Here is a 19854-nt window from a genome sequence, read left to right as displayed (position 1 = left end):
TCAGTTGATTGTAGTTTTCCTCTTAATTTTTGTTAGAAATGTGATCCATGGAGAAGAAAAACAATCTATTTGAAACGTTCCTTTTTTTTAATTTAAATTATTCGGTTTATTATAGGATTTTAAAGTGGTAGAAGGTTGGAGATGGCTGTAGTGCACTGCTTTGCAAGCTAAAACCAGTGGACTGCACACCACACCTGGCATTCGTGCTGATGTTGGACTCGTTCCTGAGCAAGTAGAGAGCAGGGAAATGAGCACTGCAACTAGAGAGGCAAGTGGTTGAGGTAGTGACAGCCCTAGTAGGCCATCAGATGTTGCTCTGAAGCAGTGATGAGAATGATTCGAGTCAAAAAATGGGTGCCGTTCATTTAGTATCTCGCTGGATGTGACCTTCGGAACCTTGAATATTTGTCACCTGCTTTTGAAATGCTAGAAAGGATTTGATTTGTATTTTCCCTTTGAAGATCTTTATTTAATCCTGTGAGTTCACTTTTCCACAGTAGCAGGCATTTACAATTTATTATCATTTAAATTAATAAATCCTTAGTTCCAGACTTGCCTCCCTGCAACGTTCCAGGGGACCAAAGCTGTACCAGTAAAGTAGAGATATTCCCAGAGGTAGGCCAGCAATAACAGATAATTATATACAGGAAACTATGACGTAAGAGTAAATAGCCTTTTGTATGTTTTTTTTGTGTGTGTATTGTGTCCCCCCCAACCCTGCAATATTTTATTTTTTTCAGTAAATCCCCTGAATGACACGAGAATCTATTTTTAAGCAGCATTCTGAGCAGCAGATGTTGGCAAAGAGCAGGATGCCCACCTCCAGAGGAGCCAGATTAATGTGATTATGGGCTGGATCACTGACTCCCAGGCCCACATCTGCTTTCTCTCAGGGCTCTGAAGTAGCTGGGCTTCTGAGAAAAGGAACCCTCTCATTTCCTGTAGCACTCTGCCACTTGTTAGCAATCACGGTAAACGAGACCAAATGCTGGCAACTGCTAATTAGAGACGTAGAATAATTCAATGCCGGGTGCTTTAGTGACTTCCAGCACAGCAGCTCGTCATGAGTTTATATGTGGCTTTTATATACCCTACCCTCTGAACCGGCCACAGCAGGGCTTGGGGAGTTTTGATGCTTATTCTGGAAAGAATCGCATGTAATAGTACAGTATTTTTACAGCGTATACAGTCCCCCCCCCAAAAAAAAAAAGCGGAACAATCTAAAAATGCTGTCCTTCCGGAAAGAATCGCTGTGTTTTGGAAAAGCAACAAAACAAGAGGAACAATAAAAGCACTATCTTTCTTTGAAACGTGTCCGCCGGCGGAACCTAAGCACACATTTGTGTTCCATGTAGGCGTGTTCACGGAAGAGGTGCAGAAGGTTTGGTTCCAGTCCCCTCCCACTAGGACTTGGGATGGCACTATTTTCCTTTCCCTGAACGACATTGATTGACTCCTGATTGGCTGACCTTGACTGACAGGCTGCTCCCAGTTCCACACAGAGCAACATCCTGTATTTGCCGATGGGTGAAATGTATTTATTGAATGTTTGTGTCCACATGGCAGAGCCAAAGCAGCCAGTCAACATACCAGTTCAGCTAAATGAAAAAAAGAAATAAAAAAATCGCAAATCTATAGCTCCACCTTTCTCTAGTAGTGCTGTTTCGTTGTGTTGTAATGTGTTCCTGAAAGTGTAATCTGATGCACAAATGTGAAATATTGAGCATAATCTATAGACAACACTGCCTGAAATCTGGAGTACTTCTATTCAGATTTATTTTTATTATAAAACCTCAGTAAAGCCAGTTGTTTCTCATTTTGTTTTTTCCTTCAACATGAGAGAACATTTGACTGCTCTCAGTAATATTTTAACAGCACATGGCTGCTCCTGCAATTATCCCTCTAGATGTTCTGTCATCGTGCCATTGTTTCAGGATTTGCCTCCTGATTGTCTCCTAAGTGTCGTCTTCAGAGCTTTATCAGAGCAACTACAGAAATGCCCCCACGCGAGCACAGGAAATCCACAGTCTCAGCCCATCCCTTGAAGAGCTGCGGTGGGCATCTAATGTGCTTTAAACGCTGTCAGTGTTTTTGAAGAGAGCACAAAGTAAGCCAGCGAGTACAGTCAGACATGTTGTGCTCTGGCTCAGTGGGATGTCAGGTTTCACCCATTTGTAGGAAAAGTTATGACTTCAGTGACCCTTGAAAGTGACTGGTAGTCGCATCCTGTTTTGTCTAAACGTCTCAAGTGAAAAAAGAAATTGCAGCTCCTCAATTAATGCTTGCCGATGCTCCGGCCTTCACTGCTCCTGACATAAGCCGTCCATCTGTCCGTCTGTCCCCAAGAGAAATATCTGGAAAACTCTAAGCCGTTTGACCTTGTCCTCTGATGCGAGAGTCGATGCAGGGAACTGCAGTGGAAACAGACCACAGGAAGGAGAGTGTGCGGTAAAGGAAGCGGCCACGCTGAGGCTGATGTGTTCTGCGTTGTAGCAGGAGCAGTAGTGCAGGTAGCCACAGGGTTCGCTTGTCCCGGGGAAACCTCTTCACTAAGAAATAAAAAAGCCCTGTGCAATGCATCCGAACGAGTGGCAGGCCGCAACAGTCAGTGATTGTAGCAGGAGTCTTGGATGAGAGCTTCACTTCGAGTCCTTAATTATCAGCTGGCAAATGATCGTGATAATTGTGATCCTGAGATGAATAAGTCCTGGAAACGTTGCCAGTGTGTCAAGAAAATATTGGATCAATTTTCTCTATTGTTATTCTTAATAGATAAAGGACACCCATTCATAGAATCCCTGCTTCAGAAACACACCGCATATATACGCATCCTTCCATACTGTGAAGGTCTTACTGGCAGTGTTTTAAAACCAGAAATAGTCATCTCCCTGCAAAGAGCTGTGGTAGGCTTCTCGCTTTGTTCCACACTCATTATGAAGTCACTTCCTGTCTTTTTTTCCTGTCTAGAATGAGGTGTCCCTACAGGATTCTAGCGGGTTTGCCCCGGCTGTCCGTTTTGGTCACACCCTAATGTGGTACCCTGCACTTTTCCCTCGGCTTCATGTATGGTTTTGCCGTGTACCCAGCTATTAAGGCTCATACACATGGTTTCGAGTTACTGTGGGACTGAGTGTTTTAGTTTAGTTTTGAGAAATGCTGGTACACTGCTAATGTACGTTTTATTTTTTGTTGTTAATCACGCCATTGTTTACACTATCAACAGACTTAATTCATCCTCCGCCTCCCTGCACGTTAAACAGCATAATCAGATATGATTTTCCAGCCCTGAACGCCTCTGATAGCAGAAGAAAGCTGATAATGTTATTAATGCTGCAGAATACCTATGGGAAGCTGGGACTGTAGTCTGTTTTCAGTCTTTTTCCTCTTTTGCGAAAGGGTGACCTTTGGAGACTTGCATTGATTTCGCCTTGGATTTCCTGCCATTTAATACTCGACTGAAATCTCTTCAGGGCTGTGACCTATCCATGCATGGAAGTCTGTCTCTGGTCCTGCTGCATCAGGAAGGAAAGGGGGAGCGAGAGAGGGAGAGAGAGACGGGTTTTCCTCTGCCAGTGACACCGACGCGCTCACGCCCGCACATGTCTCGATGCTGCTTCCTGTGGTTTATAAGCGCCCGTGTTTCTTCCTTTTGAAAAACATTGCTGCTGAGGCCCTGCTGCGCGTCAGCCATCCTTGTAACACTGCAACTCCGTCTGGGGCAGTGATTGTGTGTCTGGGAATCCTTAGGACAGCATGGTGGTGAGATGGGCAGGTTTCTCCTGTGTCCCATGTGAGAGCCCAGCTCGGCAGCAGTTGCTCTTTACTTAAAAACCTCTCGGAGCTCCTAGCTTGTGTTGATGCCAGATAGGTCATGTTTTTCAGCTATGGTTGTCCTATTGAAAGTATCTTGTAACTGGAGTCTTCATCACTGCCACTGTACGGCCACAACTTAATTCCCAACTCTCTCTTAGCCTTTGCCAGCCTAGGTGGGAGACATTTCCAGTCAGCTAAAGAGAAAAATATTGCTTCTGTGAAATTTTCCAGCTGCTTAATGTGAGGGGCTTTTCTGAGTTTACAGAGTTCACTTCTTATGGAAAAACGCCTGATACTCATCGAGATTTCAGGTCTATTCATGTACTTGGTTTTGAAGGTGAAGTGTGAAGGGTTGTCTCTGCGGTTGATTCCTGTGTCCTGTCACCCAGCGTTGCTCTCGGTAGAAGTTTCGCTCAGGTGGTAGCGGTTAAGTTTCCTGGCCTCTTTTGTTCGTGCTCAATGGCTTTCTAATGGGTCCAACGGCCCAGCATTTCGACAGGATGTGTGTGTGTCATGGGACTGCAGACGCCCGTTTATATCTGTTATAGCAGGCTTCAGTGAGAAGGGGCTAGTGTGGGAACTGATGAAATGACCTTTGTGGCAGCCTAAATCCTGTTGTACAGTCTTTGCATGTTGAGAAACCTATGTTCTTAATATGGGGACTGGGGTAAGGCGGGTTATTTGCCCAGTACCCCTGCCTGCGCTAGTGTGGAGTCCTACTGAACGCATACAGCTGGCAGTGTTTCTTTTACTGAAGCATTTTGTTTTCTCCTGTGTTATGTGCGGCCCAACAAAAAGACTGCTCTCCTGATAGCCCGGGTTATTCCATCCCTGTGGAACTAATAATAACAGTAATACAAAAAAGAAAGCGCCTGTTTTTCCTCCAGACTTGATTTTTTCTAGCACACATTTCCTTCAGCTCATATTGTGGTGTTCCTTGCTGTTGTAAACTTCGTTACTTTTCAACCAGAGGAAAAACCGTAAGGTGTGTGTGTGTGTGTGTGTGTGTGTGTGTGTGGCAAGGATGTCGTAGGTATTTCGCTTGAATGGCCCTCCGAAAAACAAAATCGGGCTATTCTGATTTTTCGATTTCAGTTTCTACTCTAAAATCTAGCCTAAATGAGGAATTTGCAGTTTATTTAAAGCCTTAGTGGCTTTATTCAAATTAATTTAAATGGTGTGCTGCATCTTCCAGCAACATTATCTGTAGGTTATTCAACAAAATGTATGTAAAATATTTCATTTTAAGGTTTATACTCTAATCCTGAACAATATAGTAATTTAAGATACAGCCCCCTCACATGGGGACATTTTGTATTCAATTTTTAAAACGGACCTTGTTGAAGTGTGTATGTCGGCACTTTTGTGAAAGACTGTTTGCTCTAGTTTCTATTAAATCCATGTTATTGAAAGTGTTTCTAGCCCAGCCACCTCTGTCTTGTCATTAAATGAGATTCTCAACATTAACATTTTATTCAACAGATTTGTTTAAATTGTGTGAATTCTTCAGGCAACTGTTGCATCGCTAATTATAACTGTGATCAACAAGTCAGACACTCAGGGGCAGTTGTGTTCTGCACCATCTCGAGTGTGTGGTTTATCTGGCTGTCTTTTTCAGTTGTAAAACCAGTTTCTTGTATTATGATGTTACGCCAACATCACACGTCTGTGGCTGGGTGGTTTTGCAGCTGGAAGGAATTGAGTGTACTGTCCATCTTTTGTACAGCAGTTATTACAGCTTGTCACTATTTGCTCAGAGAAACTTTGCTGGCGCAATTAACTGTCCTTTGCCCGCCTGCTTTATTCATTTTTAATATATGTATTTTTCCACTTGCTCTGTGTGGATTTTGACATGTAGATACTACATGTTATGTTTTACTGATCAGATGAGTTGAAACTAACTCTGTTATAAGTCAGGAGAGAACTGTCACCTCTGCACTGTGTGTTAGTGTAATGGCTTTGACATAATGGAGGCTCCTATTCTCACTTAAAAAGTAGAGAAACTGCCTTTATTTTATTTTTTATGAAAATATGTTTTGAACTTCACTATTTTTCTAATGTAATTTGACTTTAATGTATTGATATTTTAGAGTGTTTTACTTTTGTAATGCAAGTTTCCACTGCATCTTAAAATAAGTCTCACAAAAATACACAGGCCGGTCCAGCTGCAAACTCGCAAAATCTCAAGCAATCAAACAGATCTGCACACTGAAGAAAGGAAAGATCCCAACAACATTGAAGTCCTTTCATCTCAACAATTTGGGTTATTGTAACTTTCAGGCAGAAACCTAGTACTCAGAAACATGCAGGAAAAGAACCGCCTGCTTGCTTCACCGTGCGCCTGTGTTTGGTTGTATCGACCGTCATATTATTTTGGTGAAAGGCCTTCTCACTGAAGCCTGGTGTAGTGAGAGTGGGCTGAAGCTTGCTGCTGCTCGTGGGGCTGAGAGGCAGTGTGGTCGGGCTGCTGTGGTCTGTGAGTAGGCGGCAGGACCGGCAGGCCTGCATGTTGATCAGGAGAGCGGGGCTGGGCTCGAGCTGTAGTCTCTGGAATGCATCCCGCCAGTCTCGAACGAAGGCAATCGACACACAGCCACGAGCTTTATATACATGCACTCGCACGCATGCCCGCACTCACACACACACACACACACACACACATACACATACACACACACACACGCTAGCTCTGTTCTGGGGGAGAAACCATTCTTTCAACATCACAAGCATCCGTGTCACGTGTTCACAGATTACTTGCACCACATCACATCAAATACCTTAACGCAGCAAAGAGAGGGGAGAGGCAAGGAGCACTCCTCAACACGCACAGAGAGGCATTTGCTGAGCGGTGCCGTTCTCTTATCGGGGGCAGTGAGAGACGGTGAGGGGGGTGGGGAGGCAGGCAGGCAGGCAGCTGGTCGTAGTTCAGTCACTGGAGAGAAACAGGAGAGACACTCGGGACTTTCAAAGGAGTTTGTGTTTTTATTTTCTGTTCTTTGCTATTGTTCCCTTTCTCTTACTTTACATTTGTCTGTAAAAGCCTTTTTTAATGCCGAGCCTTTGGAAGAGTACTATGGAAAACGAACTGATTCCTCCGTGAAGAGGAGGGTAAAAAGGATTAGGCCGATGAACACCTGGGGGCCTTAAGTTGCCCTTATTCTTGGTATGAATGCAGGGTGCAGTGACACAGGGTGGCATGTTCGATCCAGGACTTGTCCTCATGCACCCTTCGCAGCCTGGGGGTGTGATATGAGGAGACTGAGCACACACACACACACGCACTGTTCCCCTGCATGACACAGGGTTGTGTAATAAGAGTGCCAGCAAAATCTGCACTTCCACATGATTTGTATCGGCCTTACTTCTCCATTAGAAATGGGGCCCTGTGTGCAAAAGTATCACTCTTGATTAGTTTCACTGGAAATTTAACTGAGCGATAACCATTTTTTGTTGCAGTTTAAGTTGTAAGATTTGCCTTGATGAACACATCTCTGGAAAATATGATATGGTGTTAGATTTGTTATTATTGTGGCTTTTTTTTTTTTTATCGAATCACATGATTAATTCCTCTATATTTGTAAAAGTGGGTACCTATTAATTTTACTGCTTCACATGACTAATAAATTAAACATTAACACATGCTTACATACCATTTGTAATATACAGGGAGTCAGTATTGCTGTACATATTTAATTAAATGGTGCTTCCTGAATTCCAGAAATGTTTCACTTACATGGTGCCTCTGACGCAGACTGCCCTGCCCCGGTCTCACATGCCTTATCTTTGTAACCGTATAAGACAGCTTTCACACCCCAGTTTCCTACCTCGGGTGCAGACTACGCGTTATATAGTCAAGGGGACTCGATTGAAAAAATACCCCGTTCGATTCTCTTTTGTTTTTCGTATTCATAGACCACCATATCAGTATAAAGTCTAAGAATATAAGCGCTTCAGTAATATAGGCTCTGTCTGTACCACAGTTCCCCCAGCTATCCGTCTCGCTCCACGTGACCGAGACTCTGTTCTGACATGTCTCCAGCCCGACTTGACATCTCTGAACCTCTTATCTGAGTTCTACTGGGCCCCCCCGTCACAGAGAGCCAGGTCTCTCCACATCCTACCAAAGCGTGGCAGCCTTGTTGAGAGAGAGACTGGCAGAACGCTTGCCTTTCTTGTGGCACTTAACTGCTTTTGAAGTAAGGGCCAGGAGGTGGAGGATGGGTTAGATATAGATGATTTGCTTTATCCCCCCAGGCTGATTTACAATAACTATCTTTGTGTATATTTCTATAAAGGTAAACCTGTCGCCTTTCTTTTCTCTTGATTCCACGCTCACATTTCGGTTTCTCTTTGTTAGTGATCAGGGCCTCAGAGCTTTGCGAGACAGTGTGACATCACTAGAGTGACAGTCTAGAGCCGAATTAATCAAGGATTTTGTGTGTGTGTATTTAATTGGGGGCGGCAAGTTTGTATTTCTTCAGTTGTAAAGGAGGTGTAGGTTAACCATTCTCCTGAACTGGCCCCCATTTGCACAAGAGGTTCCTTGCGGCAGAAACCTCTAGCTCGGCAGTGTTTTTCTCAACAGGGCACACTGTTTGTGTGTGAGACCGCTGTGGAATCCTACATCATCTTGATGTGTTGAATACGATCTTGGTAGCGGCCACACTGTTTATTAATAAATAAGGCCGATGGTCAGGTTATATCTTGTGTTGCTACAGGTTTTTCCGGTTTTGTACCATCACAATTATAGGAGCTGATATAACTCGGGAATTGTTTTGCATAGCATGTTGCTGTTTGGGATATGAAGCAAGATCATTTATATGCAATCTTCATAGACCATTAGAATAATACAGCTATAATACTAATGTAGCAACCTGCCCCAGCCGAGACCTATATTGAATGGGGAAAATTTAGAAATTGAAGAATGGTAATGGATATTAAAACAACCACCTCACAATTTAACTTATTACTATAACAGTTTTTGACTTATGTGACCATTTGTTTGTATGTTTTCAGATGCTCAGCAGCTTTTAAGTGTATTTTACAGAGGTGCTCTCTTTAGGCCAAGCCTCTAGCATCCCTCCAGCATGACTGCTGCCTGCACCCCTCTCTCTTCTGCTGTCACTCAGCTGCAGGCCGCCAGCCCCCAGCCAATCAGCAGCAGCACCCAGCATGCAGTAGGAAGTGGCAGTCAGCTGTTTGAGTCTCTGTGTGCATGGCAGGAAATAGAGATTTAAAAATAATTTAAGCTAGAAACTGCATGCAATTCATTGCATTTCGCAACTACAGTAACTCCCCACATCTGAGGGTGTTCTTAACCTCTGTGAGGTTTCAAAGAACGGAAAAGCTTCTATGGGAATTGGTTTTCCCAGAGAGATTTTGTTTTGCTGTTCATTATCTTTATTTAAATTTTTATCCAATAAGAGTAAATGTTATAATAATGGTTCTTTATTCGTTGTATTTGTTCGTTTTCCTGCATGTAAAGCCTTGGCCTGGATCAGGTTGTCATAATCTGTTTTTCTGTGAGCTTTGTCTTGTATTCTACTTTGGGATCGGTGTTCAGCAGGATAAAGTAGTAAAGTATAGTAGAATCTGTCCTGCCAGTACTTCCTGAGAGGCAGTTTGTTTGCTGGAGAGCTCATTTTCTCAGTCAGAAAATGTCTCTGTGTTGATCTTCTCACTGCCGTGCCTCTCTGTTCTGTTCTTTTCTTTGCCTTGTCAGTTCTCTGTATTAAAGCCAATCTCACTCTGCATTTCTGCAAGGAAACTTCTCCAGTGCACTCAGTCGGCTTCATTGTTTAGCCCCTTCACTGCTGCAGTGTACAAGATAAATGCTTTATTTTCCTCAGTTTGCGATTTGTGTGAGCTCTCTAGTGTGTAACAACACCGAGGGTGTCTGGGTTTGTGATTGTGAAGAGGCTCAGACAGTGGAGGTGGTTTATGGTTTAGTGATATCAATCAAACTAATGAAATTGCTTTTACATTTCTATTATATTGTGATCCTTCAGCTAATTCCTGTAGTTGCGGTCTCCTGCAGTGTAATTGCTTCCCTGTATAGCTCCTTCCATGATGCTGTTCTGTAGTACGTTTTGTCAGTTTTCCACATTCTTGTTTTGCTTTACAATCTTTACACGTGCACTGTTATTCATTTTGCAGAGTTGCTGAACAAATGCAAATATTATTTGCACCTCTGTTACGCAAGATCGTAATAATGGCGAAACTATAGATATAAATATGCTTAAAAAAAAAAATAAGTCCGCAATGTCTCTGTGCCTGTCAGTGCAATAGCGTCAGGCTTGTTAGCCCCAGAACAAGCTTCCACTCAAAATAATGATTAAACAGATTCAAGTTTGGACGCAAAAAGCGAATGTTCTCCGAAGAAGGCAAGATCCTAAGCCAAGTGTTGCCGAGTCCCTCGTTGTTTTTCTCAGTGTACGATCTGAGCAGTCTCCCACAGTAACCAGCAGTGTCTGGTCCCCAGCACGGTCGCACAGCCTGCCAGGTCCCCCCGGCTGACTGCCACATTTCTGAAGCTCAGTGGGGTGGCTCCCACTAAGCTCTTTGAGGCCTGCGAGACAGAACCTCACATTGAAGGCATTGTATCACATTAAAAAAAACTGATGTTGGTGAAAATCAAGATCATTTTTTTTTTTAATCTAAAGCAGTTAGTAGCTTATGGCCCATTTTAAGAGTAGTGAGCTATACAGTTTCCCTTCTGAATTGTGTAAATGCTTGATATTTCGATTTGTGCTGCCGGTTGTCTCTCGCTCCCATTTTTGCTCTCCTGGCTGCAGAGAACCAGATATTATATACTCTGAGCTCACAGGAACTTGTGCCCTAACACCCACCCCCTCACCCCTATACACACACACACACACCAGCAGATTAATTTCCTGTGTCACACGCCCTCCCCTTTTTCTGTGGGAGACGCAGCCTAGGCGGGGAGTTTCTTCGGACTGCTGCTGCCCTTGCTGGATCGGATGGCTTTCTCACGCTTCCCACAGTCTCTCTCTCTCTCTCTCTCTCTTTCACGGCAGCTTTCTGTAGTGACGCACACTGCCGGTAGAGACCACTTAAGATAAATAAAATCACGTTAGTGGAAAACGCACGAGGACAGATCCATTTGCTGAAGGAATTAGCATCCTCTTGACGAACCCTATTGCCATTCCCCTAGATACAAACACCCAGTGCCAGGGAAGCAACCTGTACCAAAGGCTGCTCGGTTATATAAAGACAGTGTTGTTATTGCCTTTGAAATACTGCCTGCTTGAATGTTCGTTTCTATTGCATTTGCACTTTATTGAAGCAGGCAAAATAATCCAATTAAGACAGGCTTTGCAATATGAGAGTCAGGGAAAAATGATGCACACAGATTGCACTGGCACACTGTAAGTGGCAATTGAGCATAGATTTAAATCCCAGAGGTATGTTTATACAAGTAAATAAGAGTATTGTAATATTTGAAAACCAATAAGGTTTGACTTCAATTGTGTCCCCCCCGTCACCCCGCCTCCGACAAAATGAGATGGCAGTTTACCAAAATACCAGGGAGCCACAAATGTCTAGTATTTTGAGAAATTAAGCACAACATGATCTAAAATTAGTGTGTCCTATACATCTGTGACATTTCCTCCCCCACCTGTATAGAAATGAAATCTAGTCGAACAGTCTGGGTTTTGTCTTTCTCGCATCCCCCTCTGTTGAATTCCCAGAGCGGTTCTTCTCCAGCCTGGAGTGCAGCCCATTACTGCTTTGCATCTCAGAGCATTAACCCATCCATTAGTGCCTTGTGTGCAGCACTGGGATTCATCGTTCGCCTGCGTCTCAGACCTCCTTGCTTATACTATTAGATTGTCGTAAAAGTGGACATAATCCTGTATGTCTATGTGCATTAATGTTTAATGTGAGTCATGTTCATGCAAATCAGTAACACATCTGACGCGCTGTGTTCATAGGGAGTTTAATAAGCTGGTCAACAGAGGGTTCTCAGGAAGGAGGCCAAGATGTGAAAACGCATATGGAGTGCAGTCTCTGTGTCTGTGTGGAGAGTGAGACTTCACCTTTGGACATAATGATTGGAATTCAATTTGGCACATTGTAGGTGTAAAAACAATACCTGCAATGTTTGTTTATTCTCAAAATATAGATCTGTGATATTTCAAAATAAATAGGCAATAATATGGATGCATTCTTATTAATGGCAATGCTTTATTAAATATTAGTTCTAAGCACTATTCATTGTAGTTTATAAGAAGCCAAATTTAACGGATAGAGACGCACCCCATATACCACTATGGCTGTAAGATAGCACCTTGCTTTGGTTGGTGCATAGGGAAGGAATTATTACCTCTATTGTAAGCCTATATTTTAAGCTTTTAGTGTACGTGTTTCATGAAAGCTTATTAGTTTGTCCAATGACTGACTGGTCTATCAACTCAGAACTAGAAAACTACTTGATTAACCACACTTGATATATGGGGAAGTTGGAAGGTGGTTTTATTCCTCTTTTTTTCTTTGTTTTGTCTGAAAGATTAAAATAATAACAAAATAAACTGAGATCGGTAGCCCATATACACCGATCAGCCATAACATTGACCACCTGCCTAATATTGTGTAGGTCCCCATTTTGCTGCCAAAACAGCCCTGACCCGTCGAGGCATGGACTCCACTAGACCTCTGAAGGTGTGCTGTGGTATCTGGCACCAAGACGTTAGCAGCAGATCCTTTAAGTCCTGTAAGTTGCGAGGTGAGGTCTCCATGGATCGGACTTGTTTGTCCAGCACATCCCACAGATGCTCGATTGGATTGAGATCTGGGGAATATGTAGGCCAAGTCAACACCTCAGACCAGGCCACCTTCTTCCATTGCTCTGTGGTCCAGTTCTGATGCTCACGTGCCCATTGTAGGTGCTTTCGGCAGTGAACAGGGGTCAGCATGGGCACCCTGACTGGTCTGCGGCTATGCAGTCCCATACGCAACAAACTGCGATGCACTGTGTGTTCTGACACCTTTCTATCGGAACCTGCATTAACTTTTTCAGCAATTTGAGCTACAGTAGCTCGTCTGTTGGATCGGACCACACGGGCCAGCCTTCGCTCCCCACGTGCATCAATGAGCCTTGGCCGCCCATGACCCTGTCGCCGGTTCACCGCTTTTCCTTCCTTGGAGCACTTTTGATAGGTACTGACCACTGCAGACCGGGAACACCCCACAAGAGCTGCAGTTTTGGAGATGCTCTCACCCAGTCATCTAGCCATCACAATTTTGCCCTTGTCAAAGTCGCTCAGATCCTTACACTTGCCCATTTTTCCTGCTTCTAACACATCAACTTTGAGGACAAATGTTCACTTGCTGCCTAATATATCCCACCCACTGACAGGTGCCATGATAACGAGATTATCAGTGTTATTCACTTCACCTGTCAGCGGTCATAATGTTTTGGCTGATCGGTGTATGTGCACAGTAGTCCAGACTGTTAGTTGCGCTATTGGCAGGAGAATGGGAATCAACAGTAACTTACCAGTCTTGCCTTGACTGCAGTGGAGACTGACATTAAGAGGATGAGGGCATGTGGCTTTAACGTGGGTTTTGTAGTACAGCTTATTGCAATGAACCCAGTGAGACATTTTAATAGACAACTATCTAGAGAGACTTCATCAACTCCGAGTACAGCACCATCTTTGTGAATGTAGTCTTTAAGGGAGATGAACTGAACTGCATTACTGTTCCCATTTAGCTTGCCGCGCATTTTCTTATTTCCCACAGTTTCGGCCTAAGTGCAGTACTCAATCGCCGTCGCTCATTATCCAGTCCGTCAGACTTCTGAAAGGAGGCCCGATGCGTTAGTGCTTCTTTTTCTTGTTCAGCCCAGGCAGATGTGTTCCTCTGTAATATGTCTGACACTGTCTGCTTTTACATGTGCCGTCATTCTGTCTCAAAAGGAAGAGAGAAAAAGACTTGCTTCCGAGAAAGGATACCGCACGGGCGTCAAATGTAGGCATCTTTGGGTCTCTAGGGGCTGACAGGAGGGTTCTTAAATTAACGGCCCGTGGGAGAGATTTTCGGTGTATGCTGATGTTGAGTTTGTAGTCTTGTTTCGTTTCTTGTTTTAATAGGGTTTGTTTACGTGGTCCTTAGGGGGAGGTGGGACATTATCAGCATCTCGGAAGCTCGAGTCAGGCCTGTTTTCTACAGCAGTCACATTTATGCCTGATTTGCCTTGTTTGCCATCCTTAGCCTATATCGATTTGCATCATTTTCCAGGGGTGTTTTCATCTGAGAACACTGAAATGAAAAAGCACTCTGTTCTAAAATAAATTGAAAATACATTGTTTGATTTTTATTTAAAAAAAATTCTCTTTTCTCCCCGGTCCTTCCCACAGAGATTACGAAGGTTATCCACCAAATATAGAACGGAGAAAATTTACCCCACCAGTGTTGGAGAGAGAGAAGAAAATGTCAAAAAGAATAGATATAAAGACATACTGCCATGTAAGTATCCTTCCCTGATCCTTCTGATATCGCTTGGCATGTATCTTGGTGCACAAACGTGACAATTAAGCCTTTTATGTTTTATAAGAGTAAAGGATAAAGTGGTTCGGACATGTCTGGCTTTAGTGGTTGAGTTTGTGAGAAGTGCACGTGTTGTCCACTTCGACCGGTATTTAATTGGCCGCTTCATTGCTAAATACATCCTTGGGCATTTATGATATGCGGTCTCTTGCGTTCAGAGTAAAGCACTCTGGTGGCCCTGTGTCATTTTAAGCTCCGGTTTATTGCTCTGCTCCTGATTAATGGCTCAGAAAATTAAATGATGAGAAAATGAAACAAAATTAAACTTGGTGCACAAGTGAACAAATTAATTTTAATTGATTTCTCCTCAAACTATAATTTCCCTCGCACTATTGCCAGACAATCATAATGGACTGTATAATTAGATTTTAAACGTTGACGGATTTAAAGCACCAAACTGGCAAAGCATTGAAACGTCTGCACGGATGTTTTAATCGAATTTCCTGTGTTAAGAGATGTTTGTGTTTGTTTCCCACCCCCACACCAATTTAATTGTTTGCTTTTTCTCCTGCAGTCGACCACAGCAGGGTAAAGGTAACATTAAAAACCTCCACTCAGGACACGGATTACATCAATGCAAATTTCATCAAGGTGAAGTCATATGAATTATCTATTGTCTTTCCCGTATCGTGCTGTAATACAATCCCGTCTTTTTGTGCTGCATTATCTGCCTTCCCTTTTGTTAACGGGAGTACAAGTGCAATCAGATAAGATGAGACAGGGAAGACGGCGGATGGAACAATTATCTCGCGTACCTGTTGTTGTGAAGGACCGTTTTTTGCAGCCAACATGGCCCGCTTGAGCGCGGCAGACCCCACTGTGTCACATTTCAGATTCACCTGCTGCACTTTTGGAATCTGCAGTCATTAAAATCAGATTAAGCTATAAAGGCGAGGGAAACTGGCCTCTGACCGTTAGTGTGTACCCTGTCGAGCCTCACACAGGGCCCGTCGAAGCCTAGTGATGTAGCTGAGGTTGTCGGTGCTGCTGTGACTCACGCTGTCCTCTCTGTGGTCTGCAGGGAATGCATGGGCCAGAAGCCTACATTGCAACCCAGGGGCCCCTAGCCAACACTGTCTTAGACTTCTGGAGGATGATCTGGGAGTACAAAGTCGCAGTAAGTCCTTTTCACAGAGCGCCGAACAGCTGTTTTTAACAAACCCCGAGAGACTCAGAAGGAGCAGATATCTTTAGCATGTCGTCTGAAACAACTGGAGGGCGATGCTTGAGTTAGCCAAACGTGGCTTACAGTAAATACAGCCAGGCCGGGCTGCACAGGATTTCCTTCACAGCGAAGTGGCAGCGCTCGTGTGTTTTTTAAACGGAGGCTGTGATGAAGACTTAAATTGTGTTCTTATTTTTGAGATTTATAATGCAGCTTCAGTAAAATTATGTAATATAAAAAAGTGCTTTAATTATACTTGTAATATTTCTGAAGAACACTGCTGTAATGTCACTCCTAAATATTTTACTTGATTATCCTTGTATGCACTCAGCTGACTAATCCTCTGTTTAGTACAGCATGAGTCACTGAGAGCTGTGGGATGCTTTAATTAATCTCACAGTTATAATAAGTTACTGTGCAGGGCTTGTTAACTGGTCCCCTGCTCTACTTTTATAGCACAGGTGAAGCGTTGGCATATTTGTATGGTTCCTCTAATGTGCAGCATTGTGAGCTCATGAAATATGGCTGCTACCCCAAACTCTCAGGGGTTTAATAGGAAAGATGTTGCAATGACAGGGTGGTGGGAAAAATTCCTCTTCTGCTGTTTTCAGGTCATCGTCATGGCTTGCCGTGAGTTTGAGATGGGAAGGGTAAGTCTTATCTGTTTGCCTGCTTTATTGCCTACATTTTGCATGGCTTGGTACAGTTTTCAGTGTGTTGTGTTTGCGGTCTTCTGTGATGTTCGATAACGTATTCCTGGAGATGCTAAATATGGGCCATTGTATAACTCTCACAGATAGACCCATCTTCATAAACCATAAACTATTTGTACTCTGCCCTCTGAAGTTGAGCCATGAGCACTATTTGGCGTCCTCAATGAAGTGTGCAGCGTACTGTCTTCAGACTGAATTTGGTTATAGTCATTTTTTTCCAACGTGGCCACAATCATATACGAGGGGGCGGTGGGATATTTGCTTTTTCCAATCAAGAACTTTGTAACAATATACATTCATGCCAGCACACACATGCAGATCTTTTTTCTAAGAATTCTGTATTTATTCTGTAGTGTGTTTATGCTGTTGTTTTTCTACAGAAAAAGTGTGAGCGATACTTTCCCTCATTCGGTGACGATCCTCTATCTTTTGGACCGTTTAAGATCTCGTGTGTAAGTTTTACATGTAATTTTCTATTGTTGCATTTATTATTTTCCTTCTACCTTATTCCCAGTTCCAGGTTAATTTTATTACTCTAAAGATTTTTAATTGTCATTAAAGTTCAAATATTGTCCTCAAATATGGCGCTGCTTAGAAAATAGTGTTTAAATGTGCATAGAGTATGCAATAAAAAATCTAGGCATAGGATTTGAAGACTGAGGACTGTATATGTTTAGCCTTAGCTAATGCATCATGTTGCTCTGTGAGAAATATGCATGTGGTATGTAAAGTTGTTATATACAAGAAGTGCTTTCTCCAGATTTTTATTTATTAGGAAAATCTGATTTGGCATTTTAATTATGCTTCTATAGCCCTGTCAGCAGTCTGTAGTTGCACTGGGACACATCAAATCAGACAACTAGCTAAAAAAAGGAGGCAGACTGACAGCCAATAAACTGATTAATAGGCACTTGTTCTGGAGGCATCGATCCAGCTTTCTACAGTATACAGTTGTATATAGAAAGGTTAATTTTAAACCGATGAAATATTAAATCGTTCTTCACCGCTTTCCTGTTTTAGCCATTGTTAATGTTGCTTTCTTGGGAAAGATGCATGACGCTTTTGAGCTGAGCTGCGGATCTTGTTTGGATACCCGGGCTTGCTAAACACCACGTTAAAATAATATAATCATGCGCTTCACTGGAGACTCTGAGAAATCTTCGGGGAAATGCAGTTGAGTCTGACTAAACAATGTCAGCTCTTACTGATATCAGCGTTTGCTGCTTTTTTTGGTTGCTGTGTTGAATTTTGGGTTGAATTTCTTCCATTGGGGACAAATAAACATTCTGCTCCAGAGGCATCAGACTTTCCCTTCCACACACAGATTGACTAAATATATCTGTAGGTTTTCACTGTGAGCTTGAGCTTCCCACTTACACGGGCAGTTCTATTAAATGCAGAGGAACGTGTTTTGTTTTGTGCATTAGTCATATGGTAATTTACTTGTTTTCAGTTTCAATCAGACACCGAGTCGCTTTCATGTTGACTAAGCAATATTGTTTTTTTAAAGAAAAGGTTGTCCACTCCATTTGGTTTCAACCCTAACATTACTTGATGCTAAAGATTTATTCATATCTAAACATTTCCCCCATTCTTCTGTGGACAGATTTATTCCCCTGGGTTAAATGTGTATTTCTGTTCTACTTTCTGTTAAGGTATCTTTTTATTCAGATTAAGTTGAATATTTATATATACATTTTCTATTTTTAGGAAGCGGAACAAACGAGAACAGATTATTACATAAGAACGCTCTCGGTGGAGTTCCAGAATGTGAGTACATTGTTCAGCTGACTTGGGCTTTTTATAACCAGTAGAAGAGCCCTGCACATGAATCCCAGAGGAGGATGGGGTTGTGACTTTGGTGACATTCATTTAAGGATAGAAGGCATTTGAAAGCACCTTTTAAATTATCATCTGGGCCTTTTACCTGCAGGAGACCCGCAGAATACACCAGTTCCATTACATCAACTGGCCCGACCACGACGTCCCCTCCTCATTTGACTCCATCCTGGACATGATCAGCTTGATGCGGGAATACCAGGAGCACGAAGACGTGCCCATCTGTGTGCACTGCAGGTCAGTGTCTGACATATCTGTTGGATGATGTTGCGGTTTGGACTCCTCTCTGTCATTCCTCTACATTGCTGTGTCTGAGGAAGTGTCTGAAAATATATTCTCTGTATGTGTGTAAATATATTCCACAATTATTCTAAGTGCAGAAGGCAATTGTCAGCAACTCCTTTCTGATCCTTTTGTCTGTGACGTGTCTATCTTGTCTGTGATATCTAGCTTACATGTCCGGTTTGTGAACCACAGCCAGAGTGATTTTCCATCCTCCTGCATACAGCTGGCTCAGAGGAGACGGGAGGGATAACTGGCTGTGTGAGGCAGCGATGTTATGTCTATGTATTCGGTGCGGTTTTATGTCTTTGTTGCACAATGCATTAAATTACCACCATCAAAACAAAGACAGAAGAACATATTTTCATTCTTAATTACTTACATCAAGGAAGTACCTGATGGCTAGCGTTGGATCCAGCCAATTCTGGGTTTTTGTAATTGAAGCCATGTGTTCAGATCACTCTATTCCTCAAAAGAGTCTAATTGCTTTGAGGTTCAGTCGACAACGGCAAATTCTGTCATCACACTCAAAAGTGAAGCGTAGATGATATCTTTATAGCACCAGTGCATGCAGTCAATCACAGACACTTGGGTTTCAGCTCCTTTAAATGTAGTCTGGAAGACTGTCCCGGGTGGAGAGAGTCTGAGGTGTGTGTGTGTGTGTGTGTGTGTGTGTGTGTGTGTGTGTGTAAAGCAGCAAACACAATAGTTGTGACTCCCTGCTAAGTGCTTCTGTACCTCTGTGTTGACAGTGCTGGGTGTGGGCGGACAGGGGCCATTTGTGCCATTGACTACACGTGGAACCTGCTAAAAGCTGGGGTGAGGAAACTGCTTTGTGTTTTTTGTTTTGTGTTTTTACTGTGTGTATGCATGTGCAGAACTTTCCCTGTGTTCTTGATTTAGCTCCCCGAACTTTGATAAATGTACGAATCCTTCAAGGTCAGTCTTCACTCCGTCACTGCTCTGGACAGGGGCTATCCCTGGGTTATCTCATTAGCTCTTTTCAGCAAAAAGACCAAACAATTAGCATCCCGGCATCTCTCCCCCAGCGGAAGTAGCATGTTCCTGAAGAGGACTTCCCTCAGGTGTCTCATCTTAATTCTGTTTTCAGACACTTCTGCCCATTTCTCGTACTCATCATTATTTCTAGGAAGTGAAAAACCACGAGGGTTAAATATCTACAGGCTCCCCTTTGATCTGAGATGTGGTTTTGAGAGAAAAGAAATAGTCTGAGCGGCCGAGCAATAACCACAGGCATGTGAACTAGATAATATATTCTGCTATTTACAGCCGATGATGGACTGCAGCAAAAGTGCTAAATTATTTACCCGGTTTGTTGCCGATTCAGCAGTCTGGGAGAAGCTCTCAAGACCGCTGAGTTGTGTAACACTCCAGAAATCGTGAGCCTCTAATGCTTTGTTAGCTAATTTGATTCTTCTGTTCTGTTATGTCTGCTTTCTTGAGCTGCAG

The 19854-nt window shown here is 43.0% G+C and overlaps 1 protein-coding gene across 2 annotated transcripts in view; it reads left to right on the top strand.

Moving 5' to 3' along the window:
• The window catches only part of ptpn12 (protein tyrosine phosphatase non-receptor type 12), a 46333-nt gene that overhangs the window by 8250 nt on the left and 18229 nt on the right, over positions 1 to 19854 (top strand). For both annotated transcript variants that reach the window (XM_066723612.1, XM_066723611.1), the window contains exons 2-9: positions 14196 to 14304; positions 14900 to 14976; positions 15407 to 15502; positions 16162 to 16200; positions 16644 to 16715; positions 17974 to 18033; positions 18197 to 18339; positions 19137 to 19203. In XM_066723612.1, coding sequence (XP_066579709.1) covers positions 14196 to 14304; positions 14900 to 14976; positions 15407 to 15502; positions 16162 to 16200; positions 16644 to 16715; positions 17974 to 18033; positions 18197 to 18339; positions 19137 to 19203 — 663 coding nt within the window. The remainder of the gene's footprint in view (positions 1 to 14195; positions 14305 to 14899; positions 14977 to 15406; positions 15503 to 16161; positions 16201 to 16643; positions 16716 to 17973; positions 18034 to 18196; positions 18340 to 19136; positions 19204 to 19854) is intronic.

This window comes from Amia ocellicauda, chromosome 15 (assembly GCF_036373705.1).
Source record: "Amia ocellicauda isolate fAmiCal2 chromosome 15, fAmiCal2.hap1, whole genome shotgun sequence".
Taxonomy (NCBI): domain Eukaryota; kingdom Metazoa; phylum Chordata; class Actinopteri; order Amiiformes; family Amiidae; genus Amia; species Amia ocellicauda.
Note: the sequence above shows the minus strand (reverse complement) of the source record. Positions and strands in the feature narration are given on the sequence as shown.